At 41.9% G+C, this 17,984-nt stretch overlaps 1 protein-coding gene across 16 annotated transcripts in view; it reads left to right on the top strand.

The window, feature by feature from the left end:
- Positions 1–17,984, top strand: part of Cplane1 (ciliogenesis and planar polarity effector 1) — a 102,134-nt gene that overhangs the window by 25,194 nt on the left and 58,956 nt on the right. For all 16 annotated transcript variants that reach the window (XM_011245335.2, XM_030248797.1, XM_006520001.3 and 13 more), the window contains 7 exons: positions 106–270; positions 4,963–5,121; positions 6,916–7,144; positions 7,976–8,115; positions 9,043–9,260; positions 9,455–9,619; positions 15,744–15,882. In XM_011245335.2, coding sequence (XP_011243637.1) covers positions 106–270; positions 4,963–5,121; positions 6,916–7,144; positions 7,976–8,115; positions 9,043–9,260; positions 9,455–9,619; positions 15,744–15,882 — 1,215 coding nt within the window. The remainder of the gene's footprint in view (positions 1–105; positions 271–4,962; positions 5,122–6,915; positions 7,145–7,975; positions 8,116–9,042; positions 9,261–9,454; positions 9,620–15,743; positions 15,883–17,984) is intronic.

Raw genomic sequence — 17,984 nt, forward strand, 5'->3', positions numbered from 1 at the left:
ATGTCATAATGGTATAACTTGATGAATTTGCACAAATATCACACAGCTGTCTACATGGGGCAGTCCCTTGTGTCCATGCTTGTAAGTTGAATTCTTGTGTTTCAGGAGGAAGAAGGACATGTTTTCTTCAGTTACGCTACTATCTCTCTCTCCTGTACTGCCACCTCTACTGCTATAATTTAAATGATGCTCAAGGGTTATGTGATCATCTAGTACGGGAACTACTCAGCCGGTCCCAGTTACCTGTAAGAGAAAGTCAAGATTGTTCAGGTAGACTTCTAAAAAGTAACTCTATGTTATTTGTTTGTGTATTTTCAAACAGTCTTGCTGTGTTTCTGACTTTCTTGCTACCCGTGTAAGCAGCCCCATGCCGGCCTTAGCCTCATGGCAATTCTCCTGCCTCACCCTTCTAGCTGCTGGGATTATAGGCATGTGCCATCCCACTGACTTAATAGCACTAATTTTTCTTTATAGATTTAGAGAAAAAAATTGTTTACACGTAAAAATTACCTTGCCTTTACAGTAGCTAAGTTATTCTTTGTGGATTTTGGACTGTCAGCTTCACTGTGGCTTATGACACAGCTGTAATTTGGGATTTCTCCAAGAACTCACTAAAGTCACTTCTCTTAAGGAGTTGAAATGGGTTCACTTGCTTCCTAATTCCTTGCTTGTCTCAGTTCTTTGTTACTTAAGGATATTCTTGTAGGATATTAGCTGGCAAAGTTATCTCCTGCTCTGTGGGCTTCCTTGTCACTAGGTTGATTGTGTCCTTTGCTGTGCAGAAGCTTTATTAAGAATCCCGTCTTTCAGTTGTTGGCTTTCATTTCTGAGCCGATGGAGTGCTCTGAGAAAGTCCTTCCCAGCCCCCATATCCTGCCTGCGTTTTCTTCTAGCAGTGTCAGGCTCCATACGGAGGTCTTTGTGCGAGTGGAGCTGTTGTGCAGGGTGAAAGATAGGGGTTTGGTTTCATTTTCTAAATGTGGATGTCCAATTTTCCCAGCATTATTTGTTTTAGTTTGCTTTCTATTGTTACACTGACCAATAATCCCAATACTCAGGAGGCAGAGACAGGTGAATCTCTATGACTTCAGGGCCAGCCTGGTCTACATGGTGAGTTCCAGGTTAGCCAAGAAACCTTGTCTCAAAACAACTAAGACAAAAGCAAACACCCCCCCCCCCCAAACCTCCAACCTCAAAACACTAATCAAAAGAAACTCCAGGAAGAAAGGGCTTGTTTCACTTTACAGTGTACAATCCATTGTGAAAAGAGATCATGGCAGGAACTAAAGGTAGAAACGGAGGCAGGGAGCCTAGAGAGTGCTCAGCGTACTTTCTTACTTCACCCAGGACTGACGTGGCACTGTCCACAGTTGGCTGGGGGCCTGCAGGAAAATGTCCCATCGGCATACCTACAGGCAGTCTGATGGATGCATTTTTGTCAACTGAGGGTCCTCTCCCTAGATAACTCTAGGTTGTATTAAGCTGACAAAAAAACTAACCAGGACACCATTTACTGAACTTGATGTCTTTCCTCAAGTTGTATTTTTGGCATCTGTCAACTATTGGATGGTTGTAATGACGTATACTTAGGTTTGGGTCTGGCGTCCCATTCTGTTGATCTGTTTGTCTTTGTGCAGTGCTCTGGTGTTTTTATTACTGTCACTCTCTGGCACAGCTTGAAAGCTGATATGGTAATCCCTCCAGCATGTTCTTTTTACTCAGAATTGCTTGGCTATCTGAGGTTTCTTTGTGCTTCTCTATGAATTTTAATACTTTTTTTCTATTTTGGTGAAGAATATTATGAATATTTTGTTTAGGATTGTAATGAATCTGGCTGAATCTATAAGTTGATTTTGACAGGATTGTCATTTTTTTACATTATTCTAACGATCCATGAACATGGGAGATCTTTCAGTCTTCTAGTGCCTTTTTCAGGTTAGGTTTATTCTTAGGTATATTTATCTACTGAGATTATTAGGAATGGGAGTGTGCCCATGATTGCTGTATTGTAGTTAGAATACATAAAGGCTACTGATTTTTTTTTTTAGATTTATTTATTTATTTATTATATGTAAGTACACTGTAGCTGTCTTCAGACGCACCAGAAGAGGGCATCAGATCTCATTATGGGTGGTTGTGAGCCACCATGTGGTTGCTGGGATTTGAACTTCGGACCTTCGGAAGAGCAGTCGGGTGCTCTTACCCACTGAGCCATCTCACCAGCCCAAGGCTACTGATTTTTATAAATTGATTTTGGTGTGTTTGTGTATTCTGTCACGGTAGTGAGAATTTTGGAATTTTGGTTTCTTTTAAAAAAACAGAATTTTTTTTTGGTATTTTCTTTATTTACATTTCAAATGTTATCCCCTTTCCAGGTCTCCCCTCCAGAAATCCCCTATCCAATCCCCCATCCCCTTGCCTCTCTACCACACACCCACCCACTCCTACCTTCCCACCCTGGCATTCCCCAACACTGGGGCATCGACTCCCCTCAGGCCCAAGGGCCTTGCCTCCTACTTATGTCCAACAAAGGCATCCTCTGCCACATATGCAGCTGGAGACATGGGTTCCTCCATGTGTGTACGCTTTGGTTGGTGATCCAGTCCCCAGGAGCTCCTGGGGGTCTGGCCGGTTGATACTGTTGCTCCCCCCATGGGGCTGCAAATCCCCTCAGCTCCTTCAGTTCCTTCTCTCAACTCCTCCACTGGGGACCCTGCACTCAGTCCAGTGGTTGGCTGTGGGCATCTGCCCCTGTATTCGTAAGGCCTGGCAGAACCTCTGAGGAGACAGCTATATCAGGCTCCTGTCAGCAAGCACTTCCTGGCATTCCAATAGTGTCCGAGCTTGGTGACTGTATATGGGATGGATCCCCAGGTGAGGCAGTCTCTGGATGGCCTTTCCTTCAGTCTCTGTTCCATACTTTATCTCCATATTTCCTCCTGTGAGTATTTTTGTTCCCCCTTCTAAGAAGCACTGAAGCATCCACACTTTGATCTTCCCTCCTCTTGAGCTTCATGTGGTCTGTGAATTGTATCTTGGGTACTCCAAACTTTTGGGCTAATATCTACTTATCAGTGAGTGCATACCATGTGTGTTCTTTTGTGACTGAGTTACCTCACTCAGGGTGATATTTTCAAGTTCCATTTCCCTGTGAATCTCATGAAGTCATTGTTTTTAATAGCTGAGTAGTACTCCATTGTGTAAATTGTACCACATTTTCTGTATCCATTCCTCTGTTGAGGGGCATCTGGGTTCTTTCCAGCTTCTAGCTATTATATATAAAGCTGCTATGAACATAGTTGAGCACATATCCTTATTACATGTTGGAGCATCTTCTGGTTATATGCTCAGGAGTGGTATAGCTGGGTCCTCAGGTAGTACTATGTCAAGTTTTCTGAGGAACTGCCAGACTGATTTCCAGAGTGGTTGTACAAGCTTGCAATCCCACCAACAATGGAGGAGTGTTCCTCTTTCTTCACATCCTCACCAGCATCTGCTGTCACCTGAATTTTTGATCTTAAGCCATTCTGACTGGTGTGAGGTGGAATCTCAGGGTTGTTTTGATTTGCATGTCCCTGATGACTAAGGATGTTGAACATTTCTTTTTTTTTTTTTTTTTTTTTTAAAAAGATTTATTTATTTATTTATTTATTTATTATATGTAAGTACATTGTAGCTGTCTTCAGACACTCAGAAGAGGGGGTCAGATATTGTTACGGATGGTTGTGAGCCACCATGTGGTTGCTGGGATTTGAACTCTGGACCTTCGGAAGAGCAGTCGGGTGCTCTAACCCACTGAGCCATCTCACCAGCCCCCACTGAGCCATCTCACCAGCCCGAACATTTCTTTAGGTACTTCTCGGCCATTCGCGTTTCCTCAGTCGAGAATTCTCTGTTTAGCTCTGTTCCCCATTTTTTAATAGGGTTATCTGGTTCTTAACTTCTTGAGTTCTTTGTATATATTGGATATTAGCCCACTATCAGATGTAGGATTGGTAAAGATCTTTTCCCAATTTGTTGGTTGCTTTTTTATCCTATTGACAGTGTCCTTTGCCTTACAGAAGCTTAAAACACACTAATAATCTAAGAATGTTTTTGTGTAAGTCCCGGGGGTGGGCCGTGGGGCTGCTTCAGACTGTCCACATCAGCTGTGCTTTGCCTCCTGCTCTGGCAAGGGGGATGATTTGCCAGCTGCAGATAGTTTCTGCAATTGTGTGACTTTTGGAATTCTGGGGTCTTTTGAGAGGCAGAGTGGGTTGTTGGTTATTGGTTGGTTGTTGGTTGTTGTTGGTCGATGTTTGTTAAGTAGTGTGCAAAGAAGAAACTAGATATCCTGACAGAGATCAAACTTGCCCCGAGGTACTTGATACCCCAGTCAACAGGAAGACATCGGCCCTGTTCTTTCCCTGACTTAATTCAGGGAGCTCTTCTCTCTCTCCTCTGTCCTTTTTTTTCTCTCCTATCTAATGTTTGGGGGTTGAAAAGGTGGGAGAAAGGGGCGGGAAGAAGGATGGAAGAAAGAAGCTCCCACAAAGTAGCCTACAGCAGCAACATCCACATTACTGAGTGTACTGTTTGTTTATAGACGTTTCCTGGTGAAGTTTTTGGTATTTCTTACATATATTTTCATATTGTCTATGAATAGGGATAATTTGACGTCTTTTCCTGTCACGGTCCCTTGAGTTTCCTTCTCTAATGCTCTAGCTGTGCCTTGGACCAGCGTGTTGAAAGCAGCTGTGCTCACCTTATCCCACCAGTGTACCACAAGCACTATATTGAAGGATGGGGGTAGTATATAGCGGCTCCATCTGGCCAGAGTATGCAGAGCGGGTCTGAGGGACTCTTCCGGTTGGCTTGTATTCCATTGTGATACTGGTTGGGCCTGAGAGTGGGGCTGTCTCAAATAATTTTACTTTGTTATAGCTTGTTGAGACTCTCTTGGTCATTTGCTCTATTGCTTAGATTGTGAGATCGCAGTGACTGGAAATGTCCACCCAGAGGCAGCACTCAGAGTTGTCCAGTGCATGGCCCGCTTCATGGCTGCCTATTTCACCAATGAGCCACTCTTCATCCTGCCGCCTCACAGTGTGAGTGTTCTCCCTCCGCTTCATGTGAAAACAGGTAATACTCTAAACAGAAACTGTTCTGCCTTGCTTTTTGCACATGCTTTTAAAGTCAGTATCCTATGGAATTTGCACAGTTTTGAGACTCAAGCTTGTCTCCTTTTCTGAACTTACTGTTTTCATTTTTTACTTGTTTGATTTTTTTTTTTTTTCAAGTCAGGGTTTTTGCTTTAGCTTCTTGAATAGCTGAGATTGTAGGTGTGAGATGCACAGCTTATCTTCCTTCCTTTCATATTTTCCCTTGTTTATTATACCCACCCACCCACCCCATCCACCCCACCCACCCACCCACCCTTCCAACCATCCACCCACCCATAGGAGTTGTTAAAAGTCACAGGCTCATGCCTGTCTGGGGAGTGCTCTATCATTGAGCTGTACTTCAGACCCTTTTTCTCTTGTTTGTTGAGACAAGGTTCTATGTAGCCCATGTAAGCTTTAAGCTCACTGTGTAGCCAAGGATAACCTTGAACTCCTTTTGATCCTTCTGCTTTTGCTTCTCAAGTACTATAAGTGACACGTGCCATGCTTGGCTGCCAGTTTGTGTGTGACTGTGTGTGTCTGCGTGTGTGCACTCAGTGTTTATGTGTGCTGAAGCCAGAGAAGACCTCAGGTGTCGTTGCTCAGGCACCATCTACTCTTGCTTTCTTTGAATTCATCTGTGAGTCGGAACAGGTTCCCTCACTGGGTTGAAATACACCAAATAGATTATTCTGGTGGCCAACAACTCAGGACCAGTCCATGTGTGCTGTCCCAGTACAGAGGTTGGAAACACATACAAGCATGCCTGGCTTTTAAAACTGTGGGTTCTGAGGATCAAACTCAAGTCTTCATGTGTATAAGGCAACCACTTTATTGACTAAACTCTCTCCCCAGCTATCAGTTCTCTTTTTTAATGAAAAGTAATGTATTAAACATTTTGTGTGTTTTAAATATTTTCTGAAATTGGAAAAAAAATTTGGCTACATGGATAATGTAAAATGAGAAAAAATGCATCTCTTTCTTTCAGATTTTATAATTTATGAAAAATAGGAACACATTTCTGAATAGTTCAGTTACTGTACATTATGATCCAATATATTTTAAAAGATTATTTTATTTTTAGTATATGTGTATGTTTGTGGGTGGTTATGTACATATTAGTGCAATGCCCAAGAAGGCCAGAAGATGGCACTAGGTCCCTTGGAACTGGAGTTACAGGTGATTGTGAACTGCTGGTCTTGGGTGCTGGGAACTGAATCCTGATCAGAATAGTGCATGCTCTTTTGTGCCCCAGCAGTGTTCAACCTATGGGTCACCACCCCTTTGGGGGTCCACCATTTCACAGGGGTTCCCTAAAGCCATCCTGCATACCAGATATTTACATAAATTCATAACAGTAGCAAATTTACGGATATAAAGTAGCAACAAAAATACTTTCCTGGTTGGGGGTCATCACAGCATGAGGAACTGTATTAAAGGGTCCGGCATTAGGAAGGCTGAGAGCCACTGCTGCAGCCCCTGGTCTGGGACATATGTATGTACATTTTATCAAACTCATTAAGCAGTAGTCACCCTGATTTTTGTGCACTTATTCTGTTTCTGCTGTGTTTTGTCTTTTAGGAATGTTTGTATTTTATGCACAGCCCATTTAAGGAAGCATATATCTCAGTATTAATAAAACTATTCTAGAGGACATTGTTTCATTTTGTATGTCTCTTCATTATCATGTTTGAAAATATTAACTAAAAACATATTTCAGGAGTTTGGATCTATGTATGCAATTGTGATATCATTTTCTCTAATTGATTCACAGAGCATTCCCTGCGACTTATTCCTCTACAACACTCTAAGGTGGCCAGTGTTATTAGAGATCAGAATCTCTCAAATGTGTGGACAGTTGAATATACCCTCGAATTATTATTTATTGGTGGCCTGATTCCAGAGGCTGTGTGGATGGCACATAAACTTGGAGACTGGAAGACATCTGTTTCCATTGGTGTGGCCTACCAAGTGTTCTGTAAACATGATTGCAATTTTGCGCGGTATGGATTTTTAAAATATCAATCTCGTGTGTGTGTGTGTGTGTGTGTGTGTGTGTATGTGTGTGTGTGCGCGCGCGCGCGCGCACATTTGGTGTATGTGTGCATGTGCATATATGTCATTGCACCTATGGGGAAGTCAAAAGAAAAGTTGTTTAAAAAATAAAAGGGCTGGAGAGATGGCTCAGCGGTTAAGAGCACTGACTGCTCTTCCAAAGGTCCTGAGTTCAAATCCCAGCAACCACATGGTGGCTCACAACCATCCCTAATGAGATCTGATGCTCTGTTCTGGGTGTCTGAAGACAGGTACAGTGTACTTAGATATAATAATAAAGAAATCTTAAAAAGAAAAGAAAAACAGAAAAGTTGCGGGAGTCCGTTCTCTCCTTCTGCCCTGTGTGTTTCAGAGATTGAAGCCAGGTCATCAGGCTTGGCCTTTCTACCTGCTGAGCCAGGTCACCAGCCCAAGGAATGGGTTTTTAGACAAGCTTCAAATATTGGATAATAGCAAGTGAGGGTAAGGCCAGAAACATTCCAGGTAGGAGATGCCCTTTCAGATGTACACGGGAGGGTAGGTAGCATTTTGATGAATTGAGCAGCTAAGGAGTGCAAACATCTTATGCATGAGCAAACGCATTTGGCAGAGAAGTTTTGGGTTATTTTGGGTAGAGGTGTGTATGAAGAACAGCAATGAGAATGGGGAAATTGGATCCTCTGAAGAGCCTTTTTGTAAGTAGGGTTAACAGAGCAATTGTCTCCATAGTTTCTTAAATACATTTACTTCTTGATGTAAAATCTTTGCTTTTTTCGAAAATTTGATTTCTCTTGTTACAGGTCCAAGAAAAAGGGTATGGACTTACCATTAAATATGATACCAGCACAGATTTTCCAGGAAAAGCTGCAGTGCTTTTTAGGTCAGCCAGTCTCTTTGACAAAAAAAAATGAAAAGGGCTCAAAATATAAGCAATTTACAGGTATGTTACCTATATAAGTTCTAAGTATTTCAGGTTAATATAAACCCTGTACTATTACAAAAACTTATGAATATATTTAGAAATAAAAACACCCTGAATAATTATCAAAAGTTTAAGGATGGTCTTTATAAGCCGGGCGTGGTGGAGCACGCCTTTAATCCCAGCACTTGGGAGGCAGAGTCAGGCGGTTTCTGAGTTTGAGTCCAGCCTGGTCTACAAAGTGAGTTCTAGGACAGCTAGGGCTATACAGAGAAACCTTGTTTCGAAATAACCAAAAATAAAAATAAAAATAAAAAAAACCAACAAAACAAAACAGTGGTGTTCATATATAGCTGGGCAGTGCTGACTCAAGCCTTTAATCCCAGCACTTGGGAGGCAGAGGCAGGTGAATTTCTGAGTTCGAGGCCAGCCTGGTCTACAGAGTGAGCTCCAGGACAGCCGGGGCTACACAGAGAAACCCTGTCTCGAAAAATCAAAAGGAAAAAAAAAAAAAAAAAAAGGATGGTCTTTATACTTAATCATGGGAGCACAGAAAGCTGAGGTCAGTGAGCTGGAGCGGCAGCTCACTGGCAAAGGCCTGCCTGGCACATGCTTTGCCCAGGGTCTGCTCTGAGCCCCACAAGAAGAAAGAGAAAGCTGATGTCAGGTGAAAACATGCTTACAGCTCAGCAGTAGAACATACAGCTCAGTAGGAGAACACTTGCTTGACATGCACCAGGCCCTGGATTCAATCTTCACTACTGCCAAAACCAAAACAGCCATACTGGAGTATATTCTGTTTTGTACATACATTTATACTTACTGTTATCTTAGAGTTGGGGCCTTCTGATGTATCCCGGGGTGACCTTGATCACTCCTTCTGAGTGCTCGGACTATAGTCATGAGCTACCATACCTGGCTGATGTTACCTCCTGTCATGTTTGTTAGATCCCATTGAAGAAGAAGATGCTAGTCTGCTGTTTGGGTCTGTGCAAGAAGTGCTGAAAGCATCAGTTATGGCTGATGCAGACATTGTTTCAGAAACACTACAACTGTTGATGGACTCCGCTAAGGACTTCAGCAAGAAGCTGTGGGGCTTAGTGCCCGTCGACTTGTATCTTCCAGCGCCTCCGCTGTATTGCCCCCAGCCAGCTGTTCTTAGTGAAGTAAGGTCACTGGAGTCTTCTCTCAGTGAAAGTTGATTTTGTCTGCTTTTTAAAAATGGCCTGGTAATAATGATTATGTTAAAAATGCAAGAGCTGAAGATAAGCTTCTAGCATAACTGTTTACTAAATGTACAGTCTTAGGTAACATACCAAACAGTCGTTTAAGTAACAGACAACTGTTCTCTTGTCCTCAGGAACATGGTGACAATCTTCTTTTAAAAGCTGAAAAAGATAATCGCCAAAAGCTGTCTGGAATCCTGCAGCGAGTTCTCCTGCTTTTCCGGGCATCTCGGTGTTCTTTTCCTGTAGCGCAGTGGTACATCTTACAGCTGAGATGGGCAAGGAAGGTGATGCAGAAGGTATGCAATGTCTTAGTCATCCAGGTAAGGCAGCTGAGAGCACTCAGTTACACTACTGCTTTCCCGAGGAGCCCTGCCCTGTGAACCATAAATCTTGGGCTTATTTACAATAAACAACTCTGGCCAGTTTGTGGCTGAGATGCCACCATGAGGTGAGTCTCTGGGCTAGCTCAGGATAGATCACTATCTATGTCACTACATAGTAAATTCTTCCAGACTGTGCCTGTTCTTCTACCACCCAAATGTTGGAAGATTTTCTCTGTTTAAGACATCCCCCGCCCCTTCTAGAAAGTTTAGATCTGCTCTGTGCACCTTCCCTGCCAGAGGAGAGTCAGCCTCCAGGGAGGGCTCTGACCCCGGGACTCAGGTGAGATCGCCATCTTTTATCCCAGGTCTCTTAGAGACCAATCTGTGTAGGAGAGCAGATGGGCCACAGAAGCAACAGAGCTTATTGGACAGGGGCCCTTCGGGTGTTCATCCTCAACTAGGAGGCTGAGCTGAGACCCAGACCTCTGGGCACCTTCCCTGTAGTGGAGAGTCAGCCTTCGGGGAGAGCTCTGACCCCAGGACTCAGGAGAGAGTTGGACTCCCAGGAGTGTTGACAGAGGTTAACAGAATCAAAGGAGGAACAAGCTCCAGCCAGAGACAGCTAGAACATCTAACACCAGAGATTACCAGATGGCAAAAGGCAAACGTAAGAATCTTACTAACAGAAACCAAGACCACTTGGTATCATTGGAACCCAGTACTCCCACCACAGTGAGTCCTGGATATCCCAACACACCTGAAAAGCAAGATTCAGATTTAAAATCATATCTCATGATGCTGGTAGAGGATTTTAAGAAGGGCATTAATAACTCACTTAAATAAAGGAAAACACTGCTAAACAGGTAGAAGTACTTAAAAGAGGAAGCACAAAAATCCCTTAAAGAATTACAGGAAAACACTGCTAAACGGAAGTCCTTAAAGAGGAAACACAAAAATCCCTTAAAGAATTAAAGGAAAACACAACCCAACAGGTGATGGAATCGAACAAAACCATCCAAGATTTAAAAATGGAAGTAGAAACAATAAATAAAACCCAAAGGGAGACAACTCTGGAGATAGAAATCCTAGGAAAGAAATCAGGAGCCATAGAAGCGTATTCTGAAGCAACAGAATAGAAGAGATGGAAGAGAGAATGTCAGGTGCAGAAGATTTCAAAGAAACATGGATACAACAATCAAAGAAAATGCAAAATGCAAAAAGATACTAACTCAAAACATCCAGAAAAATCCAGGAAACAATGAGAAGACCAAACCTAAAGATAATTGGTGTAGATGAGAATGAAGATTTTCAACTTAAAGGGCCAGTAAATATCTTCAACAAAATTATAGAAGAAAACTTCCCTAACCTAAAAAAAGAGATGCCCATGAACATACAAGAAGCCTACAGAACTCCAAATAGACTGGACCAGAAAAGAAATTCCTCCCAACACATAATAATCAGAATAACAAATGCACTAAATAAAGATAGAATATTAAAAGCAGTAAGGGAGAAAGGTCAAGTAACATATAAAGGCAGACCTATCAGAATTACACCAGACTTCTCTCCAGAGACTATGAAAGCCAGAAGATTCTGGACAGATGTTATACAGAACCTCAGAGAACACAAATGCCAGCCCAGGCTACTATACCCAGCAAAACTCTCAATTACCATAGATGGAGAAACCAAAGTATTCCATGACAAAACCAATTTCACAAAATATCTTTCCACGAATCCAGCCCTTCAAAGGATAATAGATGGAAAACACCAACACAAGGAGGGAAACTACATGCTAGAAAAAGCAAGAAAGTAATCCTTCAACAAACCTAAAAGAAGACAGCTGCAAGAACAGAATCTCAAGTCTAACAACAAAAATAACAGGAAGTAACAATTACTTTTCCTTAATATCTCTTAATATCAATGGACTCAATTCCCCAATAAAAAGATAGACTAACAGACTGGCTATATAACTAGGACCCAACATTTTGCTGCATACAGGAAACCCACCTCAGGGACAAAGATGGACACAACCTCAGAGTAAAAAGCTGGAAAACAATTTTCCAAGCCAACGGTCCAAAGAAACAAGCTGGAGTAGCCATTCTAATATTGAATAAAATCGACTTCCAACCCAAAGTTATCAAAAAAGATAAGGAAGGCCACTTCATACTTATCAAAGGTAAAATCTTCCAAGATGAACTCTTAATTCTGAATAACTATGCTCCAAATGCAAGGGTATCCACATTCATTAAAGAAACTATAGGAAGCCGGGCGTGGTGGCGCACGCCTTTAATCCCAGCACTCGGGAAGCAGAGGCAGGCGGATTTCTGAGTTCGAGGCCAGCCTGGTCTACAAAGTGAGCTCCAGGACAGCCAGGGCTATAAGAGAAACCCTGTCTCGAAAAAACAAAAAAACAAAAAACAAAGAAACTATAGGAAAGCTCAAAGCACACATTGCACCTCACACAATAATTGTGGGAGACTTCAACACACCACTATCATCAATGGACAGATCGTGGAAACAGAAACTAAACAGTGACACAGTGAAACTAACAGAAGTTATGAAACAAATGGTTTTTAACAGATACAATTTGCAAAACACATGAAACTCAAGAAGAAGGAAGACCAAGTGTGGATACCTCTTCCTTCTTAGAATGGGGAACAAAATGCCCATGGAAGGAGTTACAGAGACAAAGTTCAGAGCTGAGACAGATGGAAGGTCCACCCAGAGACTGCCCCACCCGGGGATCCATCCCATATACAACCACCAAACCCAGACACTATGTCAGCAAGATTTTGCTGACGGGACCCTGATAAAGCTGTCTTTTGTGAGGCTATGCCAGTGCTTGGTAAATATAGAAGTGGATGATCACAGTCATAGGATGGAACACAGGGCCCCCAATGGAGGAGCTAGAGAAAGCACCCAAGGAGCTGAAAGTGGTCTGCAACCCTATAGGAGGAGCAACATTATGAACTAACCAGTACTCCTCAGAGCTGTGTCTCTAGTTGCATATGTAGCAGAGGATGGCCTAGTCGGCCATCAATGAGATTAGAGACCCTTGGTCTTGCAAAGATCATATGCCCTAGTACAGGGGAATGCCAGGGCCAGGAAGTGGGAGTGGGTGGGTTGGGGAGCAGGGTATGGGGAGGGTGTAGGGGACTTTGGGGATAGCATTTAAAATGTAAATGAAGAAATTATCTAATTTTTAAAAAAGAGACAGATCTTTGCTCTGTGGCAACTCCAGTAAGTTCCAAGCATGGACAGGCAAGAGTGAGTTCTCGGCTGTGTATGTCTTCTGAGATGCGCAGTTTTGATTCTGGGCCTTCCATGCCTTCCCACCCTGACTGTGGTGACTCACCTGTTCTGAAGCGGAGTGGGTACTGGGTGTATTTCTTTATACAATTGAAGTCTTTATCACAAGGTAGTTTTGAAAATTGGCCCCCACTTTTTTTTGAGACAGGATATTGTATAGTCCAGATTAGCCTTTAACCGCCCCCCCCCCCCGAGTGCTTAGGATTCACCTTGGCAGAAATGCACCACCATGCCTGACCAAAATTAGTGTTAAAAATATTTATATGTCTACATGTAGTTTGTTATGTGAAAGTTGGTATATGCATGCCACAGTGTGTGTGAGTTAGGGTCCAAGAATACCTCGGATGTCCTTACCTTCCTCCTCATCTGGGACAGTTTGCTGTATTGACAGGCTACCTGGCCTTCAGCCTTCCAGGGGTTCTCCTGTCTCCCCTGTCACCTGGCCATAAGAGCACTGGGATTACAAACTCGTGCTGTGTCCTGGAGATGTGAACTCAGGTCCCAACATTCACGTGGCAAGTCAGCCATTTCCTCAGCCCCAAGTTACCTTTCGTTTGTTTTGAAATGGTTCCCTATGTGATCCTGGCTAACATAGTACTTGCAGTTAGAACAAACTAGCGTCCAGCTCAGAGATCCATTTGCTTTTTCTTCCTGAGTGCTGAGATTTAAAGGTGTGTAACATGGTGCCTGGTCAACTGAGTCTTTCTTTTTAAAAAAGGAATTACTTATTTTATGTATATGAGTACAATGTAGCTGTCAGACACAGACACACCAGAAGACACCATTGAATCCCATTACAGATGGTTGTGAGCCACCATGTGGTTGCTGGGAATTGAACTCAGGACCTTTGGAAGAGCAGTCAGTGCTCTTAACCTCTGCGCAATCTCTCCAGCCTCCCCAAGTAAACTTTTACAAGAGAAAATGAAATTAAGAAATTTATCTCCTATAAAGATATGCTAAAACTGTTCATTGTCATTACAATGGAGATAAAAATAGACGGTGGTTTCCAGCGGTCAGAGGGAAGGCAGAGAGTAGCAACTCTCTGTGTATGTGTGTGTGTGCGCATTAGTAATGAGAAAGTTCTTGAATTAGACAGGTATTACTTATGGTTGAGTAGTTGAATATAGCCATCCCAGCTAGGTAGCCATTACTTATAAAAGATCTTTAAGACCTTTACAAAATGACACTGAATTAAATATCTGTGCCATATTAGTTTTCTATTTCATTCTAACAAGTTGCCAAAATTTCATGACCTAAAACCTGTTGCTGTGCATCAGAAGTCTGTTGAGTCCAGCTGGTTCTACCACAAAGCTATTGAAGGTAACAGCAGAGCTGTGCTCCCTTCTGGTGTCTTGTGAGGAAATCCATTCCCAGACTCTTTGAGGTTGTGACAGTTCAGTGGTGGTGGGACTGAGGTTCCTGTTTCATTGCTGGGTCGCTCTTAGTAACAAACATCCTACTAGAAAAGTGTTTGCTGCGGGCGTGGTGGCGCACGCCTTTAATCCCAGCGCTTGGGAGGCAGAGGCAGAGGCAGAGGCAGAGGCAGAGGCAGAGGCAGAGGCAGAGGCAGAGGCAGAGGCAGGCAGAGAGGCAGGCAGAGAGGCAGAGAGGCAGAGGCAGAGGAGGCGCAGAGGCAGAGGAGGAGCAGAGGCGCAGAGGCAGGCGGATTTCAGAGTTTGAGGCCAGCCTGGTCTACAGAGTGAGTTCAAGGACAGCCAGGGCTACAGGGAGAAACCCTGTCTCGAAAAACCAAAACCAAAACCAAACCAAAACAAACAAACAAACAAACAAAAAAAAAACAAAGAAAAAAGAAAAAAAAAGAAAAGTGTTTGCTGGAGGGGCTGTCATTAGCCTGCAGAGCATCTGATTAGATCTTATCTTTCTTGAAGTGACAGGGAGAAGGATGCTATCAACTTACTACCCATCTTTTTTTTTTTTTTTTGATATCTATAACAGCATCTTTCTCTAAAAAGAAACCAAAAAACCCCTGATGTATTAGAGAAACTGAATATCCTGTACTGCATTCTTTGTTTGTGATTGTTGAGTGCTACTCACCTTGTTCATACTGTTTATCTCCTGGAAACTGGCTGTTGATAGCTACCCACTGAAATACACAGGTTCGATTATATTCAGGCTCAGATCTCGTTGGAAAGAATCCTTTGTAACTAGCGCGTACTTCTCTGTCTGAGTTTTGAAACTGACAGCACAAGGAGGTAGGGTCAGTCAGATCCTCCCGTGTCAAGTTCCCCTTCAGCTCAGCACCTGTTTTTCTAGTTTGACACTTATTGATAGTCTGTACCTAGAGTCGTTATCTTTTAGGAGTTGACAGTTGATGACTTTCTCTTGTCATTTATAGATTTATTTATTTATTTTATTTTTTATTTTTTATTACATATTTTCCTCAATTACATTTCCAATGCTATCTATAGATTTATTTTTTAAAGTTATGTAAGTAAGAATTTTTTCCCTTGTTTTGGGTGCTGCACATTTAATTTCAGATGACATTTAAGTATTTTCTCACTCATGACTGTATGGAAAACCTGAGATGAATCTAGGAAAACTGACAAGAGAATGCCACTCGTTTAACACCCTTTCCTTTTCCGATAGAATGTAGTGATTGAATGTCTTGAGTTTGTGAACAGAGTCTCTGAAAGTGCAGCTCGCTGCAGCTGCCTGTGCTGTAGCAGATGAGTGAGTGGTGCTGCCTGTGGTCTTTGTCATTTTCCTTGACTGCCTCGCCTGTAAAGAGTGTTTACTGCTGATGATTAACATACTCTATCCTTCTTTTCAGATTCGAGTGAAAGGGTCTCTTCCTTCTCTTGGTTCTTTCCCGGAATCCTTACTTAATTACTGTAAAGGAGGGATAGCATTCTTTAGACCTGGAGCGACTGGAGACCACACGCTTGATGAAGTTTCCATCAAAGCCCTAGGTTTGTCAGAAATGATCTACTTGGTTGGAACTCAGATGCAAATGAACTGTAATAGGATTTTCATGTGGTCTGGGAAGGTTTTCTAAGCTTACTAACTCTAGTTTGTACCTAAGGGTTATACTTAGACACTCTCCAACATGTATGTATGTAGGTGCTTATATGTATGGTCATACATTAAACTTTTATTATATAAAACAAATTGTGACAACTATGTTGCTTGCTTGTTTAAATTTGGAATTTGAGCACTAAAGAATACCTTTTCTGTAGCCGTCTTTGCAGGAGGGTGCCCTTTTGTTAAGTGGGTGGGCTTTGAACCTGTCTGTAAAGATGAACCAATTTTGTTTTCCGTTTTTCTGATTTAACTACCTCAGTTTCTTTTCATACATTATTGTGAACGAATTTTGATGACTTTTATTAGCAGACAGGCATTAAGTTGTCTCTGGCATATCAGTTCTGATTTGTATTATGAAAAGTTTCCTTAAAGTTTCAGAAGTGAAGTTTCAGAGTTAATGGATTTAGTTATTTCTTACCTCTTGAAATAGTATGCCAAATTATTTGATGCCCCCCAATTGTTAACTTTATGTTAGTATGCCCTTATTTTGAGGTAGCATTTCCCTGCGATAGTTTTGTTTTGACATCTCTTTATTTGGCTTTATGTTTTGAGATAGTCTCTCATGCTCTGTAGCCTAGGTTAGCTGAGCTCATGCGCTTCCTTCCTCCTTTAGCCTTCTGAAAGCTGGTGGTACACATGTGTACCATCATGGCGAGCAAATCATGTCTTTCTTATGACTAATTATATTGTTTAATTCTTTATTTGCATTTTCCTATATAGGTTAATCTTTCAGTTCATAATTTGTGTCTAGTTATATGTATGACAGGTCTAAAAGACAGTAAAACTTTAGAGGACAGAGAGAAACAGAAAGGGAGGGAAGGAGGGAGAAAGAGAGAGAGTGTGTGTGCGTGCGTGTGTGTGTCTGTGGTGTGTGTATGTTTGACAGCATTATGAGTCAGACTCAGGGCCAGGTCTAAACAACAGAATCATACCCTCAGGCCATATGACATGTTATATAAATTAGTATTCTGGGCCTGTGTAATGGCTCATCAGGTAAAGGTGCTTATAGTCTTGCCTAACAACCCTGGAAAGCCTTGTCTAACAACCTAAGTTCAATCCCGGAACCCACATGGTAGAAAGAGACCTGACTCTTGAATGTTGTCTTCTGACCTCTAAGTGAAGGCCTGTGTGGCACGTGCACAATTGTGCAACCACACAGACAAATACATGCACACACACACACACACACACACACACACACACACACGCGCGCATAAATAAATAAAATAAATAACTGTAAAACTATTTTTAGAAATTAATATTGGAATTTGGTTTTAGAATTTAAAAGATTGAGCAGTACCAAAGCAGGTGGATTTCTATGAGTTCAAGGCCATCCTGATCTGTATAGTGAGTTTAAGACCATCCAGGGCTACATAGTAAGACCCTGTCTCAAAAAAAGAAGTTTAAATAAAAATGCATATCAGTAAGTAGTTTTCAGGTTGGTAGCTTAGTGTTAAACATTTGCCTGCCAGATATGAGGCCCTATTCAAGTTCTGAAGGATATATAATTATTATAGAGTTTGTGTTAAAATTGAAAGATATTTATAATATACTATAAATTTATAAGCCAAGTAAGTTGGAACTAAATAGATTAATTTAGTCTATAATTTTTATATCATCATGCAGCTGATACTTATAAAATATTCTAGAATATTATATATTAAAATGCTGGAAGTATCTCTATAACTTTTATATAAGATGCTTACAGTGAACACATTTTTTTTGGCATTTTGGCATGCGCATGTGTGTATTTATATTTACATATGTGTGCTTGCATACACACATGTGTATGTATGTGGAAATCAGAGGTTGACATCAGGTATCTTTCTTGGTCACTCTCTGTTTGATACATTGAGGTACCGCAGTTGATCCCAAAGCTCGTTGACTGGGTTAGTCTAGCTAGCTACCTTACTCTGGGGATCCTCAACTCTGCCTCTTAATGCTAGGATTACAGTGGGCTCCACACTGTCCCAGGGTTCACACGATGCTC

Source organism: Mus musculus, chromosome 15, assembly GCF_000001635.26.
Source record: "Mus musculus strain C57BL/6J chromosome 15, GRCm38.p6 C57BL/6J".
Taxonomy (NCBI): domain Eukaryota; kingdom Metazoa; phylum Chordata; class Mammalia; order Rodentia; family Muridae; genus Mus; species Mus musculus.